The sequence below is a fragment of the Electrona antarctica genome (assembly GCF_951216825.1).
Source record: "Electrona antarctica genome assembly, chromosome: 11".
Classification (NCBI taxonomy): domain Eukaryota; kingdom Metazoa; phylum Chordata; class Actinopteri; order Myctophiformes; family Myctophidae; genus Electrona; species Electrona antarctica.
Window position 1 is genome coordinate 49,444,311 of NC_136792.1, and position 25,869 is coordinate 49,470,179.

The 25,869-nt window shown below is 43.4% G+C and overlaps 1 protein-coding gene across 1 annotated transcript in view; it reads left to right on the forward strand.

The window, feature by feature from the left end:
- The window catches only part of cbln18 (cerebellin 18), an 8,574-nt gene extending 4,967 nt beyond the window's left edge, over nt 1–3,607 (forward strand). Inside the window, exons 6-7 of the mRNA XM_079514304.1 lie at nt 186–266; nt 1,919–3,607. Coding sequence (XP_079370430.1) covers nt 186–266; nt 1,919–2,050 — 213 coding nt within the window. The 3' untranslated portion in view covers nt 2,051–3,607. The remainder of the gene's footprint in view (nt 1–185; nt 267–1,918) is intronic.
- Nucleotides 3,608–25,869: the final 22,262 nt, after the last annotated feature.

The following is a 25,869-nucleotide window of genomic DNA, read 5'->3' on the forward strand; positions in this document are numbered from 1 at the left end:
GTCAAGATGTAGAAGACATTTTTAGAATCTGATCTCAGGTCAAAATGGGTTAAATAAGCTAAGAGAGACCCTACGAGTGTGCTGTCTGTGTGTGCATGGAACAAGCTTCTACAGTTGTCTTTCTTGCCTTGATCTCCTATAAACATCCTGTTTGATGATGTGATGTTTGTGCTGTATGTGTTCAGGTCCAAATGATGATGAACGGTGACGTGGTGGCTTCTATGTGGGAGGACAACCGAGAGGACATGGAAGACAGTGGCACTCAGGTATGAAACTACTATTTTTTTTTTTTTTTTTTTTTTTTATCCCACGATTTTGTAACCCATTTCCCCCCCCTGTGTCAATTATCTAATGTGATCCTGGGCTCTACACACCCTCCGCCAACCTGGGGAGAGCAACGGACTTGAACTCATGCTTCCTTCCTGCCTGAGTGTCCAAGTTGCTCCTTTACACCTGACAGGGGGGAGTTTCCCTGGTTGGACGTAGCGCGTGGAAGGAACACGTTATTCCAACCAGTTCCTTTCCCCTCCATCAGGCGCCCCGGCTGGCCAGGGGGAGGCAGTTTAGAGACCAGGATACTAACTAGAACTGCACTCTGGCGAGTGCCTACTTGCTTGTTGCACAGTGCGCAAGCAGAGCGCGCAAGTAAACGTATATGTCGATCAGTGTCGGGTGGATTAAAGGAAATGCCATGTATATGTATATGTAATTTGTAAGTTGATTAGCGGTATACTGTGGTTACTTTGCGTATGCGTATGTATCGTATATAGCATATGACGTCAGGGTATAACTGGTATAACTAGCTCTCAATCATGACGTAATAAAGATGTGGATTAAAGGACCCAATGCCAGGGTGTAATTGGTTTTCGATGGTGACGTAATGACGATATGTTTTAGTGTCGGGAGGATTAAAGGTAATGCCCCTATGTATACATGTATGTAATCTGACACCACTGTCATATCAAGCACAAGTAGTCATTACGTCATACGCTGGCACGGCGCATACGCATCAAACGGCGACATGGACAAAAACTATTACTTGCGCGCTCTGCTTGTGCAAGTAATAAAAGCGAAAGGACATGGAAGACAGTCAGTGGCACACAGGTAGAAAACTCTGCAAGGGCTTACGCTTCCATGATCACTGATGGGAGTCGTACTTCAACTACCAGTGCTGAACCCATTATACGGTAATATTTTAGAATGGGTCAAACTCACAATAATAGAATACAGTAGCATCTTCCATAGAAACTAATGGTCTGAGATATGTCATAAAAGCTTAAAGCCTTACTCTGCCATTTCCTCGGCTGGTTGGTTGTATGCAGAGAATCACACCCATGTGAAGTGAGGGGCGCTCTTATCATCGTACGTCATCATACATCATATCATGCCGGCCTGCAATAACCAGTTGCGTCCTCACTTTTGTCTTCAATGTTTGTGTTCCGCAATGTATGTGTTTACACAAACCCTCAAAATTGTCCATACATTGTCAATGGCATTTAATGTTTGTGTAGGACAAAGTTTGTGTTTGCACACAAACACCAAAAGCTGGACATAGCCCCTCAAAAAGCAAACTATCATGATTTTATATAGTTTTTGCGGGGCGCTATATTCAGCTATAGTGTAGATTTTCGTCTTACACAAACATTAAATTCCCATTGACAATGAATGGAGAATTTATGTCATATGTGGACGAGCAAATCGGATATGTTGTCCCACTCAATTCCCATTGACAATGAATGGATGATGTACAATGATAATCACTTTTTAGGAAACACAGCGCTAGTGTGCGAGGCTCTTTTCACGATGTTGCACAAATCACAGATCGGTACTTAATTGGCCTATATACACAATATATCATAATAACAATCATGGTAAATGGTGCATTTATATATTTCCTCTTGTGATTGTGTGTCCATAGGTGGTGTTGCTGCATCTGAGGAGAGGGAGTCAGGTGTACATGGAGCTGATGTCAGGGAGGAACCTGTGTGGAAGCAAACAGGAGCTCAACTTCTTCTCTGGGTACCTCCTGTACCCCGACCTGGCTCAATAAAACACCCAGGATACCCTCTGTACCCCAACCTGGCTCAATAAAACACCCAGGATACCCCACTGTACCCTGACCTGGCTCAATAAAACACCCAGGATACCCTCTGTACCCCGACCTGGCTCAATAAAACACCCAGGATACCCCACTGTACCCTGACCTGGCTCAATAAAACACCCAGGATACCCTCTGTACCCCGACCTGGCTCAATAAAACACCCAGGATACCCCACTGTACCCTGACCTGGCTCAATAAAACACCCAGGATACCCTCTGTACCCCGACCTGGCTCAATAAAACACCCAGGATACCCTCTGTACCCCGACCTGGCTCAATAAAACACCCAGGATACCCTCTGTACCCCGACCTGGCTCAATAAAACACCCAGGATACCCTCTGTACCCCGACCTGGCTCAATAAAACACCCAGGATACCCTCTGTACCCCGACCTGGCTCAATAAAACACCCAGGATACCCACCCTGACCTGGCTCAATAAAACACCCAGGATACCCCACTGTACCCTGACCTGGCTCAATAAAACACCCTGCTGTACCCCGACCTCTTCCAATAACTATCTAAGTATGTCCCCTATACCTCTCTCAATAACTACCTAACCTAACTAACTAACTAATTAACTATCACATGTCCTCTAGCTCAGAGGTGGGCAACTTGGAGAGGGCCACTATAGTTCCACACTCAATCCAGTTCTGTCGTAGCAAAAATAGCCGATCTACAAAACGCGTCGCACTGCGACGCGTTTTGAGCTTGTAGATCGGCTATTTTTTCTATATTTGAATTGAAATCCTGAATAATTTCTTTGCAATAACTACACTTTCACTAGTCGGAAGAAACACACCATTGGGGAGGTTTAAGGAATTTATTGACAGTAAAGAAATGGAGGAATTAATGAAATCGGGTGTGTAGGTTCTGGGGGGGGGGTCGCCGACCCTGGGGTATTTGGGGAGGAGGTCGTATGGCGTTCGTCGTATGGCGTTCGTCGTAAGGCGTTCGTCTTATGGTGCGCATGGACGGTCACCCCCCCAGCAGGAACCTGAGAAGGAGAGAGAGAGTTTTGTTTTAATCGTTTGCTCCACTTTGGCAAAGTGAATGTAGTATTCCTAGTGCCGATAAGCTCCTTTGAGGGGAGCGGGGAAAGGAGCTACTATGGAGGTGAAGGTAGGATGCGAGAAGCCTGTAGGAAGGCGGCTAGTGTGCGACGCAGTGAGGCGGGCGAAACATGGAGGATTCTGGGTGGTACTGGGCAGGTATAAATAGGAGGGCAGAGAGTGGCGTGAAGGGCAGGGTCAATGTGTGTTTCTCCGCCTCCTGAAAATCTGTTGTTCCAACTCCATATAACTAACTAACTACAGTAACACATGTGCTCTACCCTGACCTCTCTCAATAACACACACGCACGCACGCACGCACGCACGCACGCACGCACGCACGCACGCACGCACGCACGCACGCACGCACGCACACACACACACACACACACATGCACACAGGGGTATTTAAATCATACTCTTGCATATCAGGAGAAAAACAACCTGCTTGTACCACACCCATATATCACTTCTGTAAAGTGTGACTTACGTTTAAGGACATAATAAAGGTTGATTTGATGCAGTAAATTATGTGATGTTGTTTTTACTTGTTTTGTATGGGTCCATGCAGGCTGACACGCACGCACACACACACACACACACACACACACATTTTACTGTATATTTCTGTATATTTCTGTATATGTCTATTGTATGATATCTGCTGTCGGGAGGAAACCTCAGAACTCCAAAATGTTCATTTTTCAGGAAATGAAAAATATAAATTTTTCAGGAAATAAAGAAAACCTTATATTTTTAAAACAAAGCAATACAGCCTCATCAAAGTTGGTGTTGTAACTTTATATATTGTCAATTACTTCCATGAGAAGGGGAGAGGTGGTGGAGTTAGTTGCTTTATCAGACATTTTGAGGGTCCAATGGAGTTAAGAGGTTTTGTCCAAAGCACCTTTTACTACTTTCCATTGGTTCAAATTTTCGAAACAACACACAGACATAAAGGGTGTTCAATAGCACTGATTTATGCCAAAAAATCAAAAACCTCAAAAATGGAGTTATGAGGTTTCCTCCCGACAGAGTATATAGGATTTACTCAGGCTTTTGTGTGAACCCATGAAAGTTTTAAGTTGCTTGATTCAATGTTTAGATATTTGATATTAATTTTATCAGACAATATTGTCCTTCTAATGAATGTTAGACTCATTGAAAACACACATCTCTGCTTCTGGTGACTGATATTGTCCTTCTGATAATTTTGGACTCGTTGAAAACACATAATGAATTGCATTTTTATATAGCGCTTTTCCAAGTGCTCAAAGCGCTTTACAATGGTTCATTCATTCATACATTGGGAGGTGAAGCGACGAACAGTTCACTTCCCACATTCACACACCAATGGTGGCAGCACCAACAAACTCATTGGAGGCAATGTAGGGATGTATGAGGACAGGAGGAGCTTACATCATCCAACATGAGTTAGACTTGAATATATTAGCGCCCCTCACTTCATTTTTTATTGCCTATATAATATAAGCAACCACACTCCCCAGGATTGCATTGTCATTGCCAGTGTGCAATGTCCGAAGACATCACTCTCCCTCTGCCATGCACTTACATTGGCTCATGTGGCCCACCGTTAAGACAGATCCCTCCATTCACTTAAATGGTTAATTGGTGCATTTAGCTTTACTGTACATAGATGTGCATTACATTCACCCATTCACACACACACGATGAACCTCTGCCCCAAATTTTCCAGAACGGCCTGTTATAGCGCCACCAGGAGGCCGACTTTTGAAAAACACATTTTTCCAGATTCTGTACAAAAATCCCGCAAATCGTTACACACTATCTCTATAGTCATGTGTTCAAGCCGGATCTGTCCGATATTTCATATTCCATCCTAATTGGCTAACATTGGCTTTCAACGTTTGCAGGATTGGCCCGTTGATTGGCCCCATCATGAATGCAGCGTGCAATTTACGTGAAATCTTTCAGAGACTTTCCTACTAGGATGAGGAATATCCCACCCTTTTCACATTGGCCTGTTATAGCGCCACCAACAAGTGGATTTTTGCAATACACATTTTTGGAACAAAATGCCTCAAATCATCAAATCATCAATTGCCATCCAAGGCGTAAGAAGAAATGGCACCCTTTTCACATTGGCCTATTATAGCGCCACCAGGAGGCCACAACCTGACCTGCCCTGGTGGAGACCTGTGCCCCGATTGGGGCACTTTTTCTAGTTTTACATATAGTTTGGTAGGATGCTTTCACAGTTCTCTATCACAGATTGTGCACAATTTAGTAGGTCTGTCATTTTGTGAAGTCTGGTGCCACCCAGTGGATAAACCGTATATTACACAATGGGACGTATGTCTCAGTTTGTTGCCCAAATAAGGGAATCTAAGATTTAGATTCGTAGAGTCTAAATCTACGAGAGTCTAAATCTTAGGCTACCCCAATATGTTTGTATATGCAGGGGAAAAAAGGACAGTGAATAGAACAGTATTTGTATTGCAAGACGTGGCCTGGGGTGCATTTTTGTTTATGATTATATTCGATAGAAATCCATAATTTTGTAATGCCATATTTAGCAAATACGACGGCAAATATGCGATGGTAACAGCTAGCTAGTAGCTAGCCATAAAGCTAAGCGCATTCACGTATCATGCAGGACTGACTTCCGGAGAAGGAGGCGACTCCTAGCAAACCAGAGTTTTTCCCAAATCACTGAGCTTTAATGATGAAAGTATTGCAATTCAAATCAAGTGAGATTTGTATATTTAGTTGTATTATGGTTAAAAGTTAAACATTGAGAGCTTCTGCTCTGCTGAGTGCACTGCAGACTGCAGTGCCTACTGTGTTGTGGGGTAGCTTTTGAAAGCTCACCATGCACAGTGACCATAGTCTCTGTCTTATAGGTGCTGCCACACTATCGAAAGAGCCGCGCACATTCTCGGCTGCGCGCAGCTTAAATTCTGAGTTTTTAGACAGCAGGTGGATGGAAAAGAAGCTCCACCTCCGCGGACTTTTTGCGCGACGGCCAGATTCCCGGAAACGCTCTCCTCCGCGCAAAAAGTCAGCGGAGGTGGAGCTTCTTTTCCATCCACCAGCTGTCTAAAAACTCGGAATTTAAGCTGCGCAGAGCTTAAGAAGTGCGTGGCTGTCGACCGTTTTGCGCTTAGGTGTGGAAAGGGCTTTAGTCTGTCTGTCTGTCTGTCTGTCTGTCTGGCTGGCTGGCCAAATTGCGCACCGAGCGGCTGAGGAAATGTTGTCTAGCCCGGGGGCCCCTAGTAGTGGCCCCTACTTTAATCTGGCACTGCATGGTCCAGTGTAGCTACTGACAGAAAAGGAACCTTTGTTCTGTATGCCTCAGAAAGTTATCACATCATGTTTTTACATTCTTAACCTATTCTTAAATCTATTATGAAACAATTATTTATTATGTATCATGAAATTACTATTAACTAGTCCTTACCCGTTCTGATATATTTCAACTTGTATAATATATTTGTGTTTTTGTAATGAATAAAAACAGCAGTATAACATGAAAGTATTCTTACAAATGCATGGTAGGGAAACGTTTTCATGGAAAAAGGACCGCAACATTTACACTTATTAGCCCACAGACCCCTATTTGACAGCGGTGGCCGAGCGGATTGCGAAGCGGTCTTGATACCGGAAGGTCACCAGTTCGAATCAGCGGTCCGACACGTTAAAATTACCACCGCTGAAGTGCCCTTGAACAAGGCATTGAACCACTACGATGAAATGTGTTCTATGAGCAGGGCCTGGCTGGAAACAAGTTCTTGAGCTTAGCCCAGATACCCTGGGTAAATATAGTAATCATTTCATTTCATTTCATTGAAAAGTATCAAGGACTCCCAGTTTGACATGCACCACAGAAAGTATGGACAGTCGCACAGGTACTCGCAGATATATTTGGTAAGTCGCACAGATCCAATTGCAGGTGCATTTGCGTCCAAAATGGTGTCAATGTTGAGCTTTGGCTTGAGAGAACTTGCAACCTGTGATGTTGTGAGCTTGTAGATTAGCCGTTTTCGCCGTGTGTGTGTGTGTTGGGGGGGTGGGGGAGGGAAGACAGTTGTATCTTGTGTTGTGTTTAGCCGCACGAACTGAAGACGGTTGCATCCCCACACAAAATGTGCACTTGGCCAGGCGTACACACACGCACGCACACACAGGAAAACAAACAAATGAACGGAGCTGAACGTAAATCCCCCCCACCGCCCACCCCTTTTTTTCCCTCACTGTATATGTTTCTTTTCCCTTTTTCCCTCCTTTATGATGAATTCCTGTTCTGTCCTTTGTCTATATAGAAGTGTCTATTTGTACGTCTCTAAATGTTTTTGATGAATTGAACATTGTGGACCCTATTGGAAACAAGTGTAAGGCTTAATTGGGTCGTCCACTCACAGTTAACAGCCTTTGTTTTGATTGATTGAAAAATGTATTAACAGTTTGCAGAATTACAGTACATTTCAAGCACAAACTCAATACAAAGGCTGTTAACTGTGAGTGGATGACCCAATTAAGCATTACACTTGTTTCCAATAGGGTCCACCATGTTCAAATCATCAAAAACATTTAGAGACGTACAAATAGACACTTCTATATAGACAAAGGACAGAACAGGAATTCATCATAAAGGAGGTAAAAAGGGAAAAGAAACATATGCAGTGAGGGAAAAAAAGGGGTGGGCGGTGGGGGGGATTCACGTTCAGCTCCGTTAATTTGTTTGTTTTCCTTGGAGGAGCTGCGTTGGGTCCCCAAGTCGGCTCCGTGGCCGTACCTTGAGTTGGCTGTGTGGCCGTGACCGTCTCTTGTGTTGTCCTTGTGTTGGGTCCCCAAGTCGGCTCCGTGGCCATACCTTGAGTTGGCTGTGTGGCCGTGACCGTCTCTTGTGTTGTCCTTGCGTTGGGTCCCCAAGTCGGCTCAGTGGCCATACCTTGAGTTGGCTGTGTGGCCGCGACCGTCTCTTGTGTTGTCCTTGCGTCCGTGTTTGAGGGATTCCGATTTCACAGGGGCCAGTTTCGAATTGCAGCCGTCCGTAGGTGCCCTTTGAGAGCGGTTTTGAAGGAGTCAAGGGATTCGCATGTCTTAATGACTGTTGGTAGGGCGTTCCACATTTTGGTGGCATAGGAGCGAAAATAATTGAGTCCCTTGTTTGTGCCGAATCTGGGTTGTACATGGTTCGTTGCACTCCCTCTGGTGTTGTGGGTGTGGACTTCGTTAACATTAAGGAAGTATCTAGACAGGTACATGGGTATCTTGGTGGTGTATCGAATCTTGTGGACCAGACCCATTGCAAGATGCTGTACTCTGTCGTCGACCCTAAGCCATTCCAGCCTGTCGAAGTGGGCAGGGGTGAGGTGGGTTCGGGGGGCGAGGTCAAGTAGGAGCCTGACCAGTTTGTTTTGGGAAGTCTGGAGCCTGGTTTTAAGGGCCTTTGAGATGCTGTGGTACCAGGAGGTGCATGCATAGTCAAAGAAACCCTGTACAAGGGCTCCTGTTAAGGTCTTCAAGGTGTTTTTGTTGACCAGTGAGGAGATCCTGTAAAGGAATCTTGTTCTATGGTTGACCTTTTTGATTACGTTGGTGGCCATTTTATCACCGGAAAGATTAGCCTCCAGGATGGAACCTAGGTAGGTAATTTCATCTTTACGTGTGATAACATTGTCACCCACTCTAACCAAGAAGCCATTTGCCTTGCTGAGATTACTATTAGAGCCAAAGAGAATGGATTCAGTTTTTCCCAGGTGTAAAGATAGTTTGTTATCAGCGAGCCAGGTGCAGATTCTACCGAGTTCAGAGCTGAGCCCCTAGTATGCTCCCTTGTGGAACGCCACAGCTCACTGGGAGGGGGGGGGGACAGTGTTCCATTCACCTCCACCATCTGTTCTCTCCCCTCCAGGTAGGATTGCATCCAGCTCACTGATGTGCTATCGAAACCAATTGCCTTTAGCTTGTTAACCAGTATGGAGTGGTTCACGGTGTCAAAAGTATTGAGTTTGTGCTTGAAATGTACTGTAATTCTGCAAACTGTTAATAATTTTTTCAATCAATCAATCAATCAAACACGCACGCTACACAGAAAATGTGCGCTTGTCCACGTGTGCACACACGCACAGTAGGCCTACACATGCGCTGACACACACGCGCGCGCGAGTGCACAGCTTAAGTAGTTTGCACACACAGTACACGCACACGCGTGCGCGCACAGCGAAAGTAGTTTGGAAAGATTACGTGGGCTGTTGATGTCGGAAGTGGTACGCGCGCGCGCAGCGTGTGTGTGTGCGTGTGTGTGTGTGTGTGTGTGATAGATAGGCAGTCTGAGCGGTGGGCCAGGGTTTCGTTAAGACCTCCATATTATTATGGTCAATGCCTGTGTGAAAAGTGGGAGTACCTTGTGGCCGCAGGGGGTACTGCGCCCTGAGTGCATTTTTTATTCACTAATACATTCATTATTAATCTATAATTTGTTAAATTGGAAAAAGGGCTTAGACCTCCATATTATTATGGTCAATTATGTATGAAAAGTGGGAGTGATTTGGTGCAGGCAGTGTGGAGCTGTGACACAGACAGACATTCAGACATTGGCCTAATTATAGGCCTAATTATAATTATAGTTTGATGATGATGATTATAGTTTGATATAGTTTGATTATGCTCTATATGAACTTATGACCAAGAATTTGAGCTATTTCAGCTTTTTGTAATTTTATAGTAAGCATTTTAATAACAGCACTTACACAGAATCTGGAAAAATGTTTTTCAAAAGTCGGCCTCCTGGTGGCGCTATAACAGGCCGTTCTAGAAAATTCCGTTCATCGTTGGCATCCAGGGATTGTGTGTGCAAAATTTGGCGGTGCCGGATATTAGCTGTACATAGCCGGAGGGACGGACGGAGTGCAAAACATACTCTCAACCATGCCTTCGGCCTGGTGGAGACCATGATATCACTTACGGTATAGTGACAACATGTTACACTGCTGCTGTGCTCGCTGAACGGTTCCCAGTACCATTCTCCCACGTGGCCGGCTAAGACTGAGGTTAGGGTTAGTGACCTACGTGGCCAGTTAAGACTGAGGTTAGGGTTAGTGACCTACGTGGCCGGTTAAGACTGAGGTTAGGGTTAGTGACCTACGTGGCCGGTTAAGACTGAGGTTAGGGTTAGTGACCTACGTGGCCGGTTAAGACTGAGGTTATGGTTAGTGACCTACGTGGCCGGTTTAGACTGAGGTTAGGGTTAGTGACCTACGTGGCCGGTTAAGACTGAGGTTAGGGTTAGTGACCTACGTGGCCGGTTAGGACTGAGGTTAGGGTTAGTGACCTACGTGGCCGGCTAAGACTGAGGTTAGGGTCAGTGACCTACGTGGCCGGCTAAGACTGAGGTTAGGGTTAGTGACCTACGTGGACGGTTAAGACTGAGGTTAGGGTCAGTGACCTACGTGGCCGGCTAAGACTGAGGTTAGGGTTAGTGACCTACGTGGCCGGCTAAGACTGAGGTTAGGGTTAGCGACCTACGTGGCCGGTTAAGATTGAGGTTCGGGTTAGTGACCTACGTGGCCGGTTAAGATTGAGGTTAGGGTTAGTGACCTACGTGGCCGGTTAAGACTGAGGTTAGGGTTAGTGACCTACGTGGCCGGCTAAGACTGAGGTTAGGGTTAGTGACCTAAGTGGCCGGCTAAGACTGAGGTTAGGGTTAGTGACCTACGTGGCCGGTTAAGACTGAGGTTAGGGTTAGTGACCTACGTGGCCGGTTAAGACTGAGGTTAGGGTTAGTGACCTACGTGGCCGGTTAAGACTGAGGTTAGGGTTAGTGACCTACGTGGCCGGCTAAGAATGAGGTTAGGGTTAGTGACCTAAGTGGCCGGCTAAGACTGAGGTTAGGGTTAGTGACCTACGTGGCCGGTTAAGAATGAGGTTAGGGTTAGTGACCTAAGTGGCCGGCTAAGACTGAGGTTAGGGTTAGTGACCTACGTGGCCAGTTAAGACTGAGGTTAGGGTTAGGGATAGTAATCGGACTAACAGGAGGTGACATGTTACTGATGGAGAGGAGCCACTATATAGACTTCCACACTCACTCCAGAGGGCCACAACTTTTTTCAAAATGAATGTCTATGTCACACAAAAGTAGCAAAAGATAGCCGATCTACAAGCTCAAAACGTTAAGATCTGCTATTTTTAATTGCAATCATGAATACTTTTTGGCTATGTTTTAATTGCAATTGTCTTGGCGGCTACAGCGGTCCGCTGATAAACCACCACAAACAAAGTATTCTAGGTTATTAATTCCCCGGTCACAAAAAAGGCTGCATGAGGGTAATATTTCAACTTTCCATATATTACTGTGCCAAATGGTCACCCCCAGGAGTGTTATCTGCTCTGAGCTGAGATGATTCTTAATCTGATCACAGCAGTCAACATTTCTGAGAAACCGGGGAGAGTGAATAAAAAGAGACATGGATGGAAAGTACTGAAGCCCCTCTGTTAAGGCGCAAAGTACAAAGACAAGAGACAGACATATACCCCTTGCCTTTTGTACTTTTTTTTGGCACCTTAATAAAACAGGCAGTAAGTTTATCTGAGTTGCTCCAGTGCCTTCCTTCTTGCCTTTTGTTGCCATTGTCCTTCTCCTGTGATGCACCAGACCTGCCAAATCCTATACCTCTTTCTTCTGGCCAGTGAACTCTGTGTGTCTGTGTGCTCGCCGGCGATCCTGTGCAGAGATAACGTTCATTCAATTCAGTTTGAATCAAGTGTCACCAACAAGTTAAGTTGTCTCAAGACACTGCATGTAGAGCAAAGGACCGACAGAGATAATGAAAAATGGTGTAGACTTCTTGCAAATTAAGTAATGCATTCAGGTGTTTAACATAACAACATAACATTTAGTAAGGGTCCATTTCGTTTCATTATACGATCTCAAGAGTCATAACGCAGCCGCCTGCATTATGTTCTTTCAGAGCACCTTTGAAAGAGGGTGGGGTTACTATGGCCCACCTGGAACCCCCTCAAGGACCACTGGTGGTCCCCGGAACCACCGGTTGAAAATCACCACCGCTCTTAGCCTATTGGAGGAGCAGCAGGCGTTCCCACCAACGTGGATACAAGAAAATGTAATATACATGAGTCACGATGACCTGGAGCTGAGCTATATAAAGGCTGAGCCCGTCTCTGTCTGCCACATTATTATCACCACCACCACCACCACCACCATCATCATCATCATCATCATCGTCGTCGTCGTCCAGGTGAAACTAATGAGGATGAAGGCTGCCGTTACTCTGCTGCTCCACATGGTGCTGATCTGTCTGTCGGTTCAGGACCAGGGCACATTTTGGTGGGATCCTACCACACCCCCCACCAGAGGCCCGGGGGAGCGCGACATCACACCACCGGCCCAAAGCTCCATCGCTGACCTCTGGTCTCAGTTGATTGGCAGGCTGGAGATGAGGAATGACGGTAACTTCTTTTTATTATTATTATGATATTGTAAACTTTAAAGGACGACTTCGGCCCATTTTCCAACTCGTCTTCGTATAACATGGTCCTCACTAATGCTCCTGATGAAGTGGTACAAGTTGTTTTCTACTATAGGTACAAATTGTTTTCTACTTGGTACAAATTGTTTTCTTCTGTGTACTACGGTGTCTCATAGGAGAGTTGTGGACTCCAGTGATATCATCATTTTGAGGGGCGCTAGCCCCTCCTATGCCCAGCTTTGTGGGTCCGTGTGAACACAAACATTGGCTGATGATTGGCTTGATCACCCCCTAGCGATGATTTGATTGGCTGAGCAAAGTACATATTGAGGATATAAGTGAGGGCAGAAAAGTGAAGACGCCAAAAGCGATTGGCCGGAATGACATTTGTGATGATTTGATTGATTTGATTGAGCACGGAATCTGATGTATGATGATGTATGATGATAAGAGTGACCCTCACTTCACACAGGTTTCTACTGAGAAGCCAGAAGGACATCAATGGCCATCCAATCGTTTGATCATATCTGACTGTTGCGTGTACGTGTTTACATTAACTATATATATTATGGGTATTTAAATTAACATTTTTTGTTTTTCTTTTAATATGATTACAGCCTTGCAGACTGATGTGAAGAACCTGGAGGCAAGGAACACAGGTGATTACGAACTTTAATAGATCCAGGAAGGGCATTCACTTCTAGTCATTTTTACTAGTTGACTAGTTGCCTAGTTTACTAGTCGACTAGTCGACTAGTTATTTAACCACCTATTATGTTTAAAAAAAAGAAGAAAAAAAAACTTTTTTTATTTTTTATTTTTTTGGAAATAAATATTTGTACATTTAAAAAAAATAAAAAAAAATAAACTTTTATTTTTATTTATTTTCTTATCAACTAGTCGACTAGTACCAACAAGGTCGACTAGTGGATTTACTAGTTGACTAGTGTCGACTAGTTGCTTAATGCCCTAAAATACAGGTGAATTCATCTCACATGAACTGTAATAGATCCAGGAACACAGGCGAATTCATCTCACACAAACTTTAATCGATGGTTCTGCTGAGAATAACATTTTTTTTTCTTTCTTTTTTGTGTGACCGTTTCTGAAAAATAAGACAGCAGGGAATCATATAGCTTCAAATTGACATAATTGCTTGTTCAGATATGGCTTATAGAGTAATGGCTTGAAAGGTTCTGTGGACTCTAACATTACATCTAGCTACACGTTTAAGCATTTATTTTATATTTACCTGTCGATTTCAGCTCTGAGATTTATTTCAGACTTGCTCTAGTATGTCATTTTGGATAAAAAAAAGAATTCTGCCATGACTGTCTCTGTATCAAAAAGAGTCACATGTGATCTCGATCTTTAATACAGTATATGTTTACTAATAATAAAGATGCTTTAAATTTAATTTTCATATGTTTACAGCCTTGCAGAGGGACCTGTTCTTCCTGCGGACAGAGAACGCCGAAGGTGAATTCATCTCACACAGTCTTGACTTTGACAGCAAATTTAGATTTTTGTTTTAGTCAAAAGATTTAATTTAGATTTAATTTAGTTAATGTAGTCACATTTTAGTCACCTGGGATGTTTTAGTGTTAGTCTAGTTTTAGTGGACTAAATCTACAGTTCATGTAGTCGACTAAAATGTATTTTGGCGGGCCTATAGATGCCGTCGTAATGACTTATTTTACAATTGCTGAAAATAGCCGATCTACAAGCTCACAACACGCCCCGCTGCGACATGTTGTAAGCTTGTAGATCTATTTTCAACATGCAACCAAGTGTAAAATGACTTATACTAGTCCCTAACATTTTAGTCTAGTTTTTAGTCGCTGAAAAACAATATTTTGCTGAATATATTTGGTCTTAGATTTAGTCATCATAGTTTAGTTTTAATTTAGTTTCCATTTAGTCTTCATCAGTGAAAAAATGTAGTCGACAAACATTTTTTGTGTATTAGATTAGTCGACGAAATCAACACTGATATTCTCACATAAACGTTTAATAATTTACAATTTACAATTTAGGCATTTTTTAAAGTTTTAATGCAGAGCGAATTAGCCCGGCGTCAGCTAATGGGGATCCATTCAATAAACTTACAGTAAGCGAGGACAACACAAGTGAGGTAATAGCCTACATCAAATGCATTATGTAGGCCTAATCTCTTAGATTTTCCTTATTTCTTCAAGAAATCATTGATTTGTTTTTAATACTTGAAAAACGTTGCTTTTTTGGGAATGCAGATCTCAAGCTCACAATGTGTCGCATCGTGACAGTTCCATTTTGTGTGTGTGTGTGTGTGTGTGTGTGTGTGTGTGTGTGCGTGCGTGCGTGCGTGCGTGCGTGCGTGTGTGTTTTTTGGTGCACAGCACGGAGATATATGGAGATTTCCTTCAACAACAGTCTGAACGGCCTCCAGAATAACCTGAACAGGGTGTGGGGCTGGCTCAATGACGACAGAGGTGAGTGGCTGCGGTCAGCGGTACTCAACTGTTTTAGCTTATAAGTAAAAGTACAAATACTGCAGTGTAGATGTACTCGTTACAAGTAGAAGTCCCGGATTAAAAATGTACTCAAGTGAAAGTACAAAAGCATCGGCATCAAAATGTACTAAATGTAGCCTACTAAAAGTACTCATATTGCAGAATGTCCCATTTCACAAGTTCAAAATGTGTACAAAATCTTTTGAAAATAGCCGAAATAGCCGACTATTTTCAAATGGCCGAAATGTATATTGGGTTGAAGTGTTTAATAAAGCAATTAGCCACAATAGGTCTCAGGTTATAGGGTATTTTATAATGGCTGAGAGGCGTAGTGAGGGAGGGTCTCCTACCCTATATCGAACCCGGGCTCCCCCAGAGTTAGTGCCGAAGTGTCCTTGAGCAAGACTCTGAACCCCTAATCGCTCCCGATGTGCAGGTTGGTGCCTTGCATGGTTTCCTCTGCCATTGGTGTATGAATGTGTGTGTGAATGGGTGAATGTAATGCACAGTCTATGTAAAGGTGTATGAAGGGTGTGTGAATGGGTGAATGTAATGCACAATCTATGCAAAGTGTTTAAATTTAACGAAAATGTTTTTTGTTTTGTTTTAGTCAACGATAACATGCAGCCTTCGCTCTCCCACCCTCCCTCTCTCCCTCCCTCCCTCCCTCCCTCTGTCACGCAGACAGTCGCAGTGCCTTCTCTGCGGCACTGACCAACAACAAGACGTGGAAGTGCTGCGGACCGTACGACGAGAATATGACGGTGAAATACCGCCACGTGTTCCTCAACCTGGGCGGAGACTATAACGAGTCGAGCGGCGTGTTCACCGTGCGTCTGCCGGGCGTCTACGTGCTGACGGTCACGGTCTACAGCAACACCGGCACGCCCTTCGCTCCACTGCTACTCTGCGCCGAGCTGACCGTCAACAACGTCACTGTGGTCCACCCCAGCGAGAAGTACAGACAGGTCTGATTTAAGGGTTTTTATTGATTACGTTATTTCTCTTCAGGTGTCTGATGTGTGTGAGTGCACAGACACTGTGCACACCTGTCTTGTGTCTGTCTCGTGTCTTGTCCATGTTTGATGGCCACTCCAATTCATTTTCAATGGAAGTCACACATTCAAGACACCTGTCTCGTCCCGTGTCTCATGTCTTGTCCATGTCTCAGGAAGCTCGCACATGGTTTGACGAAACAGCCTGGTTTGATGGAGCTGTGTTCTGACCCCCCATCAAACAAGGCTGTCTCGTCAAACCGTGTGACTTCCATTGAAAATGATTTGGAGCGGCCATCAAACACGGACAAGACACGAGACATGGACGAGACACATGTTTGCATATGTGTGAATAGCGGCCGTTCACACGGTGTGTCGATCCTGTCTCCTCTGTGTGTCGCAACGGCTCGCAATGCATTTCCAATGGGAGTCACGTGGTTTGATGACACAACCTTGTTGCATGGGGTGGAGGAGGGCAGATAACATAAAACATAACTCGGGCAACTCGCGAACCGCAGGGAAAGTGTTCTACAACTAATTAACTCGAGCAACTCGTGAATAGAAGTCAAAGTGTTACACACAGACAGAACACAGAAAATGTGTTTGATATGTGTGTATGAGGCCTAAAGGCGTCTGTTGAATCGCCTTGTCGTTGTCGTGACGTGCAACAACACGAACCAACCCGCCAACCCCTCGTCTCGTCTTGTCTCTTGTAGGACCAGGAGGACAGCACCACGGCGGTGGTCTCCCTGCAGCTGACCCTCGGCGACAGGGTGGCCGTCATTCTGCCCGCCGGATGTATGATGTGCGACGACAACGCTCACCACAACACCTTCACCGTCTTCCTGCTCTACTCCACCAAATCCAAAACCCCTTACTTGCAGTAGTGAAGTGTACCCTGCAGTACACTTCATGTTAGGGTTTATATGTACCCTGCAGTACACTTCACTAATAGGGTTTATATGTACCCTGCAGTACACTTCATGTTAGGGTTTATATGTACCCTGCAGTACACTTCACTAATAGGGTTTATATGTACCCCTGCTGTACACTTAATAGGGTTTGTAGGGTCCTTATACCTCTACATTAGCCTACACTTCATTTTAGGGTTTGTAGGGTCCTTATACCTCTACAGTACATTTCATTTTAGGGTTTGTAGGGTCCTTATACCTACACTTCATTTTAGGGTTTGTAGGGTCCTTATACCTCTACAGTACATTTAATTTTAGGGTTTGTAGGGTCCTTATACCTACACTTCATTTTAGGGTTTGTAGGGACCTTATACCTCTACACTTCATTTTAGGGTTTGTAGGGTCCTTATACCTACACTTCATTTTAGGGTTTGTAGGGACCTTATACCTCTACACTTCATTTTAGGGTTTGTAGGGTCCTTATACCTCTAAACTTCCTTTTAGGGTTTGTAGGGTCTTTACCTCTAGTGCAGGGGTTCCCAAACTGTGGTGCGTGCACCCCCTGTGGTGTGCACGAGCGCTTTCTAGAAATATATGAACATATATTATGAACATATTAGGCCAATACATGGCAAGTATATGCAGAATATATGCCATATTCAGATATGATGTGGATGTGGATATAGGAGATATATGTCTCTATATCGCTTATGCGACATATGCAGGCGGCCAATAATATGTCACATATATGTTGCACACATAAAAAAGATATATGTTCATATATTTAATTTCCATGTGGGGAGTGTGTCAGGAGGTCGGGAGGTAACAGGGGGTGCACGGCCAAAATAGTTTGGGAACCGCTGCTCTAGAGTACACTTCACTATAGGGTTTATAGTAGGGATGCACCGATGTATCGGCAACACATCGGTATCGGACGATATTTGCCGTTATCGGTCAATATCGGTATCGGCAAATAAAACTGACATTAACTTACGGCAGAAGCCGATATCTATCTGTTGTTGATAAGCATACATTTTGCGTTGGCTATGTTGGTTATCTGCAGCCTACCAGGCTGTAGATTCTGAACAGTTAATTCTTGTATTGAAGATGTATTTGTTTCCCTGGCACAAAAGGGGTAAATAAAAACAAGAAAAACGAAATAAACATATCGGTATCAGTATCGGCTATCGGCTAAATTGTTATTGTAAACATCGGTATCGGCCAAAAATTTCCATATCGATGCATCCCTATTTTATAGGGTCCTTACCTCTGCACTACAGTACACTTCACTAGGGTTTATAGTCTTTAGTGCATACTGTACACTTCACTAGGGTTTATAGTCTTTAGTGCATACTGTACACTTCACTAGGGTTTATAGTCTTTAGTGCATACTGTACACTTCACTAGGGTTTATAGTCTTTAGTGCATACTGTACACTTCACGATACAGTAGGTTGTTTATAAGGACCTCTAGTCTATGCTTCACTATAGTATTTTTTCCATCTGCTCTGTGACTCGCGTTCCATTTTCTTTGCCGTCATCTTGTTCTTAAAGCTCCGGTCCATCCTCTTTAGGCCTGCTGTTATTCTTCCACGGTTTCCACTAGCGCTGTTTCCTTGTGGAAAAGAAGCGGAATAAATAATAATAAAATGCCAGTAAACCTTCACTTCCTGACTCATTCCTTGATGTGTGTAAGATAAAGATGATATATTATGATATATGTGTGACTCAGAGGCCATTTGAGTTTGTAGATGTTGTTGTTTTGAGGAAAACCAAGTAATATAATACTGAAGTATTAACATATTGTTGGTATATCAGAATGATGCTGTAACACCTTCCCTAGATCACCAAAGATCAGCCCAACTTCATTCATAACCTTTTTATGTTTGTTTCTGAACATGTATTTACAAAAATCACACCTGTGTGAAGTGAGGGGCGCTTTAAAGTCTAACTCATGTTGCTCATGATTAGGTGATATGTAATGGTGATGTAAAACAAAGGGTGACAAAACACCGTTTTGTCTTTATTGTAAATGGCATTTAATGTTTGTGTTAGGGACAAGATGACGTCTACATTTTCCCTTCATTGTCAATGGCGTTTTTAAAACAAACATTGAACTAAAAACAAACATTAAACCTGTGTATAGGAGGGGCTAGCGTCCCTCAACTAGCGCCCCTCAACAACAACTATAGTTTTGTATTGTGGGCTATTATATATCTGCTATTTTTGAATAGCCACGGCTAAAATCGAAAACAACTTCAACACAGATGCTTTCCTGGTTTCACACGTGTATAAATAGGCCAACATCATTCATGAACTAAAAAAGAGAGGAAGTTTCGTTGGAGTAAATGTCTCCAACAAGGTGCTCTTTGGTAAAACCGGGTGACAGAATTGATGCATCAGGTGACGAACAAGGTCGCAGAAAAAGCATGGCTTTCATAGGGCATGACATCACCGGTTCATTACCATACAGATTGGTGGCAGGCAAAAAACACAACAAGTATAGAGCCTTACAAAACTGATGAAATCCTAAGATATAGCACTTAAAAACACAGAGAAAAAGAAACAAAAACTATTCTTACAATGCATTATCTACTTTATTAAAAGCTGCATGTTAATAATATAACATACAATCTGTATTGTAGAGTATGTTAATACAATATAATACAATATGGCTCTATTAGCTCAGCGCTTGCGCAGGAAACCGGGTTCAAATCCAGGGTATAGAAGGGCAAAATGACATCTGTTACTCTAACTCTGTTACAAGTAAAAGGCCTGTATTCAACATTTAACTTGAGTAAAAGTAGAAAGGGCATTTGTTTAATTTAATTTCTAGCTCTCTAACCAACCAGAGCTGAGACAGCATGTAAGTGCTGTTATTAAAATGCTTACTATAAAATTACAAAAAAAAGCTGAAATAGCTCAAATTCGTGGTCATAAGTTCATATAGAGCATAATCAAACTATATCAAACTATAATCATCATCATCAAACTATAATTATAATTAGGCCTATAATCAGGCCAATGTCTGAATGTCTGTCTGTGTCACATAGCTCCACACTGCCTGCACCAAATCACTCCCACTTTTCACACATAATTGACCATAATATTATGGAGGTCTTAACGAAGCCCTTTTTCCAATTTAACAAATTATAGATTAATAATGAATGTATTAGTGAATGAAAAATGCGCTCAGGGCGCAGTACCCCCTGCGGCCACAAGGGGGGTACTCCCACTTTTCACACAGGCATTGACCATAATAATATGGAGGTCTTATTACAGGCCCGCGGGAAGTACTTTACACTCGCAGGGGCTGAGCGTCTAGTAGGGGGTGCGCGCGCATAGCGCGCGCCGCAAAAATGCGCGTGCACGCGCATCGTGCACGCGCATTTTCGCGCATTTTCACGCGCAAACGTGGCCTTTACTTTCCTTCTCCACACGCAAGTTATATGAACGAACTGACACAGGCAATTAACCAGGATAAGGTGCCAATACTGTGATACAGCATATTTTCTTCTTTTTTTTCTTCTTCCCCTCCTGTTCGAGGGGGGGCTGTGCCTGGGGGGAGGGAGTGCTACAGCCCCCCCAGCACCCCTACTTCCCTCAGCCATGGGTCTTAACGAAGCCCTGGCCCACCGCTCAGACTGCCTATCTGCACACACACGCACGCACGCACGCACACACACACACACACACACACACACACACACACACACACACACACACACACACACACACACACACAAATGAAATGAAATGAAATGATTACTATATTTACCCAGGGTATCTGGGCTAAGCTCAAGAACTTGTTTCCAGCCAGGCCCTGCTCATAGAACTTATTTCATCGTAGTGGTTCAATGCCTTGTTCAAGGGCACTTCAGCGGTGGTAATTTTAACGTGTCGGACCGCTGATTCGAACTGGTGACCTTCCGGTATCAAGACCGCTCCGCTATCCGTTCGGCCACCGCTGCCACACACACACACACACACACACGCACACACACACGCTGCGCGCGCGCGTACCACTTCCGTCATTAACAGCCCACCTAAACTTTCCAAACTACTTTCGCTGTGCGCGCACGCGTGTGCGTGTACTGTGTGTGCAAACTACTTAAGCTGTGCACTCGCGCGCGCGTGTGTGTGTCAGCGCATGTGTAGGTCTACTGTGCGTGTGGTGTGTGCACACGTGGACAAGCGCACATTTTGTGTGTAGCGTGCGTGTGTGCGTGCGTGTGTGTACGCCTGGCCAAGTGCACATTTTGAGTGGGGATGCAACCGTCTTCAGTTCGTGCGGCTAAACACAACACAAGATACAACTGTCTTCCCTCCCCCACCCCCCCAACACACACACACTCAGCGTGAAGTGGCTACAGCGCACGCTCCGGCGAAAACGGCTAAACTACAAGTTCACAACATCACAGATTGCAAGTTCTCTCAAGCCAAAGCTCAACATTGACACCATTTTGGACGCAAATGCACCTGCAATTGGATCTGTGCGACTTACTAAATATATCTGGGAGTACCTGTGCGACTGTCCATACTTTCTGTGGTGCATGTCAAACTGGGAGTCCTTGATACTTTTCAAATAGGGGTCTGTGGGCTAATAAGTGTAAATGTTGCGGTCCTTTTTCCATGAAAACGTTTCCCTACCATGCATTTGTAAGAATACTTTCATGTTATACTGCTGTTTTTATTCATTACAAAAAGTTGAAATATATCAGAACGGGTAAGGACTAGTTAATAGTAATTTCATGATACATAATAAATAATTGTTTCATAATAGATTTCATGTAAAGGTTAAGAATGTAAAGATGTGATAACTTTCTGAGGCATACAGAACAAAGGTTCCTTTTCTGTCAGTAGCTACACTGGACCATGCAGTGCCAGATTAAAGTAGGGGCCACTACTAGGGGCCCCCGGGCTAGACAACATTTCCTCGGCCGCTCGGTGCGCAATTTGGCCAGCCAGCCAGCCAGACAGACAGACAGACAGACAGACAGACAGACAGACAGACAGACAGACAGACAGACAGACAGACAGACAGACAGACAGACAGACAGACAGACAGACAGACAGACAGACAGACAGACAGACAGACAGACAGACAGACAGAGACTATGGTCACTGTGCATGGTGAGCTTTCAACAGCTACCCCACAATAGCCTGGTTAATAAACCAGACCGAATCAGCCGTTGGCAAAAAAAAGTTGCCTACCAGCGGATTTCGGTCTGGCGAGGCTCAGTAGCACGCCTCTTTCCTACAATCGAGAACAGGTCGGACCAATCGGGACACGGTATGCAATATGGGCGGGCTTTGGTACAGTGACGTTCAATGCTTGAGACTTTTGACTGACAGTAGCTCTGACCAATTGCGTCAAAGAGAAAATGTTTGAACCCGCCCCCCGGGAAATGAAATCCAAGTGGAGCCAGCCCAGACTGATATACCGCGACAGTGTTGTGTGATATTAGTCTGGCTTATTAGCCAGGCTAACCCCACAACACAGTAGGCACTGCAGTCTGCAGTGCACTCAGCAGAGCAGAAGCTCTCTGAGTTAAACATTGAGAATCTCAATGTTTAACTTTTAACCATAATACAACTAAATATACAAACACAAATCTCACTTGATTTGAATTGCAATACTTTCATCATTAAAGCTCAGTGATTTGGGAAAAACTCTGGTTCGCTAGGAGTCGCCTCCTTCTCCGGAAGTCAGTCCTGCATGATACGTGAATGCGCTTAGCTTTATGGCTAGCTACTAGCTAGCTGTTACCATCGCATATTTGCCGTCGTATTTGCTAAATATGGCATTAAAAAATTATGGATTTCTATCGAATATAATCATAAACAAAAAGGCACCCCTATCCGGCACCGCCAAATTTTGCACACACAATCCCTGGATGCCAACGATGAACGGAATTTTCTAGAACGGCCTGTTATAGCGCCACCAGGAGGCCGACTTTTGAAAAACAATTTTTTCCAGATTCTGTACAAAAATCCCGCAAATTGTTACACACTATCTCTATAGTCATGTGTTCCATCCATATTCCATCCTAATTGGCTAACATTGGCTTTCAAAGTTTGCAGGATTGGCCCGTTGATTCATGAATGCAGCATGCAATTTACGTGAAATCTTTCACAGACTTTCCTACTAGGCTGAGGAATATATCCCACCCTTTTCACATTGGCCTTTTATAGCGCCACCAACAAGTGGATTTTTGCAATACACATTTTTGGAACAAAATGCTTCAAATCATCAAATCATCCAATTGCCATCCAAGGCGTAAGAAGAAATGGCACCCTTTTCACATTGGCCTATTATAGCGCCACCAGGAGGCCACAACCTGACCTGCCCTGGTGGAGACCTGTGCCCCGATTGGGGCACTTTTTCTAGTTTTACATATAGTTTGGTAGGATGCATTCACAGTTCTCTATCACAGATTGTGCACAATTTAGTAGGACAGTCATTTTGTGAAGTCTGGTGCCACCCAGTGGATAAACCGTATATTACACAGTGGGACGTATGTCTCAGTTTGTTGCCCAAATAAGGGAATCTAAGATTTAGATTCGTAGATGTAGGTTTCAAATACATCTACGAGAGTCTAAATCTTATGGCTACCCCAATATGTTTGTATATGCAGGGTAAAAATGACATTGAATAGAACAGTATTTTTATTGCAAGACGTGGCCTGGGGTGCATTTTTGTGGGCTCGCCCCAGCGAGCACACACTATATTATACCATACGACCCGTTTAGAACGTCCCGTGGGGACCGGGGCTTGGAGGCCACAGGGAGACCATTGGAGTCGAGTGTGATTTTGCGATTATATTCGATAGAAATCCATAATTTTTTAATGCCATATTTAGCAAATACGACGGCAAATATGCGATGGTAACAGCTAGCTAGCCAGTAGCTAGCCATGAAGCTAAGCGCATTCACGTATCATGCAGGACTGACTTAATTCCGGAGAAGGAGGCGACTCCTAGCGAACCGGGGTTTTCCCCAAAACACTGAGCTTTAATGATGAAATTGTATTGCAAGTATTTCAATTCAAATCAAGGGAGATTTGTGTTTGTATATTTAGTTGTAATTTAGTTGAAATTACTATTAATTATGCTTTATGAACTATGACCATGAATTTGAGCTATTTCAGCTTTTTTTTGTAATTTTATAGTAAGCATTTTAATAACAGCACTTACATGCTGTCTCAGCTCTGGTTGGTTAGAGAGCTAGAAATTAAATTAAACAAATGCCCTTTCTACTTTTACTCAAGTTAAATGTTGAATACAGGCCTTTTACTTGTAACAGAGTTAGAGTAACAGATGTCATTTTGCCCTTCTATACCCTGGATTTGAACCCGGTTTCCTGCGCAAGCGCTAAGCTAATAGAGCCATATTGTATTAACATACTCTACAATACAGATTGTATGTTATATTATTAACATGCAGCTTTTAATAAAGTAGATAATGCATTGTAAGAATAGTTTTTGTTTCTTTTTCTCTGTGTTTTTAAGTGCTATATCTTAGGATTTCATCAGTTTTGTAAGGCTCTATACTTGTTGTGTTGTTTGCCTGCCACCAATCTGTATGGTAATGAACCGGTGATGTCATGTCCTATAAAAGCCATGCTTTTTCTGCGACCTTGTTCATCACCTGATGCAGGCAGTTAGCCGCAACGCGTAGTGTGTTTTTGAGTGGTGTAAACCACTCCTACAACTGGCTTTGTTAGTCTGTGCAGAAAAAATGAGCATGGTTGCTATGTTCACCCTGTTCACCCGGGTGTGATTTCATTATTGAGTGGTGTAAACCACTCCTACAACTGGCTTTGTTAGTCTGTGCAGAAAAAATGAGCATGGTTGCTATGTTCACCCTGTTCACCCGGGTGTGATTTCATTACGTCAGACATGATTTCATTACGTCAGACAGGCTATATTACACCACTCAGTTCACGCGGGTGTGATTTTTTATACTATTAGCCACTGTATGAAAGGCTTTTTAACTATTCCACAAAGAGTGCCTTGTTCTCATCCTTTTTTGCATCAATTCTGTCACCCGGTTTTACCAAAGAGCACCTTGTTGGAGACATTTACTCCAACTAAACTTCCTCTCTTTTTTAGTTCATGAATGATGTTGGCCTATTTATACACGTGTGAAACCAGGAAAGCATCTGTGCATCTGTGTTGAAGTTGTTTTCGATTTTAGCCGTGGCTATTAAAAAATAGCAGATATATAATAGCCCACAATACAAAACTATAGTTGTTGTTGAGGGGCGCTAGTTGAGGGACGCTATAGCCCCTCCTATACTATTATAGGTTTAATGTTTGTTTTTAGTTCAATGTTTGTTTTAAAAACGCCATTGACAATGAAGGGAAAATGTATACGTCATCTTGTCCCTAACACAAACATTAAATGCCATTTACAATAAAGACAAAAGGGTGTTTTGTCACAGTTTGTTTTACATCACCATTACATATCACCTGCATGAGCAACATGAGTTAGACTTTAATATATATAGCGCCCCTCACTTCACACAGGTGTGATTTTTGTAAATACATGTTCAGAAACAAACATAAGAAGGTTATGAATGAAGTTGGGCTGATCTTTGGTGATCTAGGGAAGGTGTTACAGCATCATTCTGATATACCAACAATATGTTAATACTTCAGTATTATATTACTTGGTTTTCCTCAAAACAACAACATCTACAAACTCAAATGGCCTCTGAGTCACACATATATCATAATATATCATCTTTATCTTACACACATCAAGGAATGAGTCAGGAAGTGAAGGTTTACTGGCATTTTATTATTATTTATTCCGCTTCTTTTCCACAAGGAAACAGCGCTAGTG